The following is a 3,193-nucleotide window of genomic DNA, read 5'->3' as shown; positions in this document are numbered from 1 at the left end:
AAAAATACAAAAAACTAGCCGGGCGAGGTGGTGGGTGCCTGTAGTCCCAGCTACTCGGGAGGCTGAGGCAGGAGAATGGCGTAAACCCGGGAGGTGGAGCTTGCAGTGAGCTGAGATCCGGCCACTGCACTCCAGCCTGGGAGGCACAGCAAGATTCCGTCTCCAAAAAAACAACAACTCCCACGTAGCACCCCTCAAGTTGCCCCACCTCCCAGGTTACATGTGGACAACAACACTTATGATTTCTTCCAGCAGCAGCTCCAAGGGTAGCACGCCCTGCCCCAGAGTCCCCGAGGTGAAGGTTTCCTTGGTTACACTCAAAGACAACTGCATCCTGGGTCCCTCAAAGTCATTCCTGAGCCCTGCTCCTCACTTACACCTGGGCCCTAAACACCCCTCCAAAGTACACCTGGACAACAGGTCTCCCCTTCTAGATTACCTCTATGTGTGACACCCCCATGTCACTTCCAGTCCCTGCCCACCAGGTTATTCCTGATAACACTGACTGTCCCTCAAAGCCCTGCTCTGTTGCCTCAGGCTACACTCGGATGCTGACCCACCGGAGTTCAGACGGCACCTACCACACCTCCAAAGGGAATCCAGGAAGCACCTGGTGAGGATGACCCTGTCTCTCCTGCCACTGCCACCCTGGAAGCCCAAGGGGCCAGTCTGGGGTCTGACGACTCAGGAGCATCCACGCTGTAGAGTCTTGGGGTCTTGGGGTGTCCAGCACACGGGTCTGGGGAATTCTACACTGGCAGGCCTGGGCAGTGGCGAATGGCAGGGGTCCACTTGGAATGGTGTGGATCATGAGGTAGACTCCCCCTATCCCAGAGCCCCCTTGGCTGCCGTTCGCAGGTGTCACCTTCGCCCTCTCCTGACAGGCTCACAAGCTATGTGTTCCGCGTCTTTGCCCTGGCCTACTCTACAATGGCGACGCAAGTGCTGAGCCTGTCCTCTCTCTGTGACATGGCCAACTGGATCATCACCGACAGGCAGGCGGAGGACGGGCACTTCCTGGAGAAGGGTCCCGTGGTCATGACATCCATGCAGGTGATCACACCCCTCCCTGCCGGGGCCATTCAAACAAATCCCAGGGCCTGTGGTCCCAGCTAATGAGGAGGCTAAGGCAGAAGGATCACCTGAACCCAAGAGATTGAGGCTGCAGTGAGCCATGTTCATGCCACTGTACTCCAGCCTGAGTGATGGAGTAAGATCCTGTCTCAAACAAAACAAAACAAAACAAAACAAAAAAAATGTGGCTGGGTGCGGTGGCTCATGCCTGTAATCCCAGCACTTTGGGAGGCCAAGGTGGGCGAATCACGAGGTCAGGAGTTCGAGACCAGCCTGGCCAACATGGTGAAACCTTGTCTGTACTAAAAATACAAAAAAATTAGCCGGGTGTGGTGGTGGGCGCCTGTAGTCCCAGCTACTTGGAAGGCTGAGGCAGGAGAATGGCATGAACCTGGGAGGTGGAGCTTGCAGTGAGCCAAGATAGCACCACTGCACTCCAGCCTGGGCAAGAGAGCAAGACTCCATCTCAAAAAAAGAAAAGAAAATCACATCTTGAGGTCCCAGGTGAACATGAATTTTGGAGTCACTATTCAAGTCCACACAGGGGATGAGAGTGGAAGCTGGGGTACTAAAGTGGTGTTTGGACCTTGAGTTGGCCATTTTCTAGCAATGGGAAGACTTTGCCACTCTGACCTCAGTTTTCTCATCAGTAAAATGGGGCTGCTGCTGGAATGCTCTGAGATAGTATACAGAGCTCAGCTTCTTGTGTTGATAGTTTTTGTTTATTTATTTGTTTTGTTTTTGAGACAGAGTCTCGCTCTGTCGTCCAGGCTGGGTGCAATGACGTGATCTCAGCTCACTGTGACTTCTGTCTCCTGGGTTCAAGTGATTCTCCTGCCTCAGCCTCCCCAGCAGCTGGGCTTAGAGGCACCTGCCATCATGCCCAGCTAATTTTTGTATTTTTGTGGGGACAGGGTTTCACCATGTTGGTCAGGCTGTTCCCGAACTCCTGATCTCAGGTGATCCATCTGCCTCAGCTTCCCAAAGTGCTGGGATGAGCCACTGCGCCCGGCCGATAGCTTTTGACTATCGGGCAGACCCCAGGGAGGCAAACCTCTCTCTTCTGTCTTCATCCCACCTCCACCATCATCCCGCCCAGAGCTGGGTACCTGGAAACTTCTCAGGGTCAGACAGGAGAGGCTGAGGAAGGCATCTCCAAGACGCTGAGGGGATCACAGGTGGTACTCTGTGTCCACAGGGTGGCTACCAAGGCTCCGAGGAGGATGTATCCCTCACAGCTCTCGTCCTGATAGCCCTGAATGAGGGAAAGGAGTTGTGCAACCAGAAGGTAGGACCCCAGAGAGGAGGGCAGGATCTGTATGGTCCTCTAGCCCCAGCATCTGGAAAGCTCCCACATCCTCACGTCCCCCTGGGTCCCTCTAACTTCTAGACTTCTTTCCTCTCATCATCTCCCTCTGGCCTCCTCCCTCTGACCCTCTAGAATTTGATGGCCAGCATCGAGAGAGCCCGCGGCTTCCTGGAGAGAAAACTTCCTGACATTCAGACAACCTTTGCCATAGCCATAGCCTCCTACGCACTGGCCCTTGCCAACAGCTCCCAAGCCAACGACCGCCTGGACAGCTTTGCTAGCCCTAGTGGGTGTGGGATGCTTCTTAGTCAACCTCAGTCATGGAGTGGAGAGGGGGTGATCTCAAATCCAGCAATGTATCCTTCATCACTTAGTGTTTCCTGAGCATCCACTGTATATCAGCTCTTGAGCTCAGACTCTGTGAGACCAAGGTGAACAACTGATAAGTTCCCTGCCCTCAAGGGTTCCACCATCCTTGGAAGAAACAATCAGAAGACAGACAGGTCACCATATAATTCCAAACTGAGGCTGGGGGCAGTGGCTCACGCCTGTAATCCTTTGGGAGGCCAAGGCGGGCGTATCACCTGAGGTCAGGAGTTTGAGACCAACCTGGCCAACATGGTGAAACACTGTCTCTACTAAACGTACAAAAAAATCAGCCGGTCGTGGTGGCACATGCCTGTAGTCCCAGTTACTCAGGAGGCTGAGGCAGGAAAATCACTTGAACCTGCGAGGTGGAGCTTACAGTGAGCCAAGATAGCGCCACTGCACTCCAGCCTGGGCAACAGAGTGGGACTCCATCTCAAAAAA

General features: G+C 54.0%; 1 protein-coding gene across 1 annotated transcript in view; it reads left to right on the top strand.

The window, feature by feature from the left end:
* The window catches only part of LOC105520885 (putative protein C3P1), a 17,580-nt gene that overhangs the window by 13,320 nt on the left and 1,067 nt on the right, over nucleotides 1-3,193 (top strand). The window contains exons 7-10 of the mRNA XM_011954878.1: nucleotides 538-613; nucleotides 885-1,053; nucleotides 2,273-2,362; nucleotides 2,516-2,814. Of these exons, the coding sequence (XP_011810268.1) occupies nucleotides 538-613; nucleotides 885-1,053; nucleotides 2,273-2,362; nucleotides 2,516-2,767 (587 nt within the window). The 3' untranslated portion in view covers nucleotides 2,768-2,814. The remainder of the gene's footprint in view (nucleotides 1-537; nucleotides 614-884; nucleotides 1,054-2,272; nucleotides 2,363-2,515; nucleotides 2,815-3,193) is intronic.

This window comes from Colobus angolensis, unplaced genomic scaffold (genome assembly GCF_000951035.1).
Source record: "Colobus angolensis palliatus isolate OR3802 unplaced genomic scaffold, Cang.pa_1.0 Scaffold39, whole genome shotgun sequence".
Classification (NCBI taxonomy): Eukaryota; Metazoa; Chordata; class Mammalia; order Primates; family Cercopithecidae; genus Colobus; species Colobus angolensis.
The sequence above is the reverse complement of the archived record's forward strand: the minus strand, read 5'-3'. Positions and strand labels throughout refer to the sequence as shown.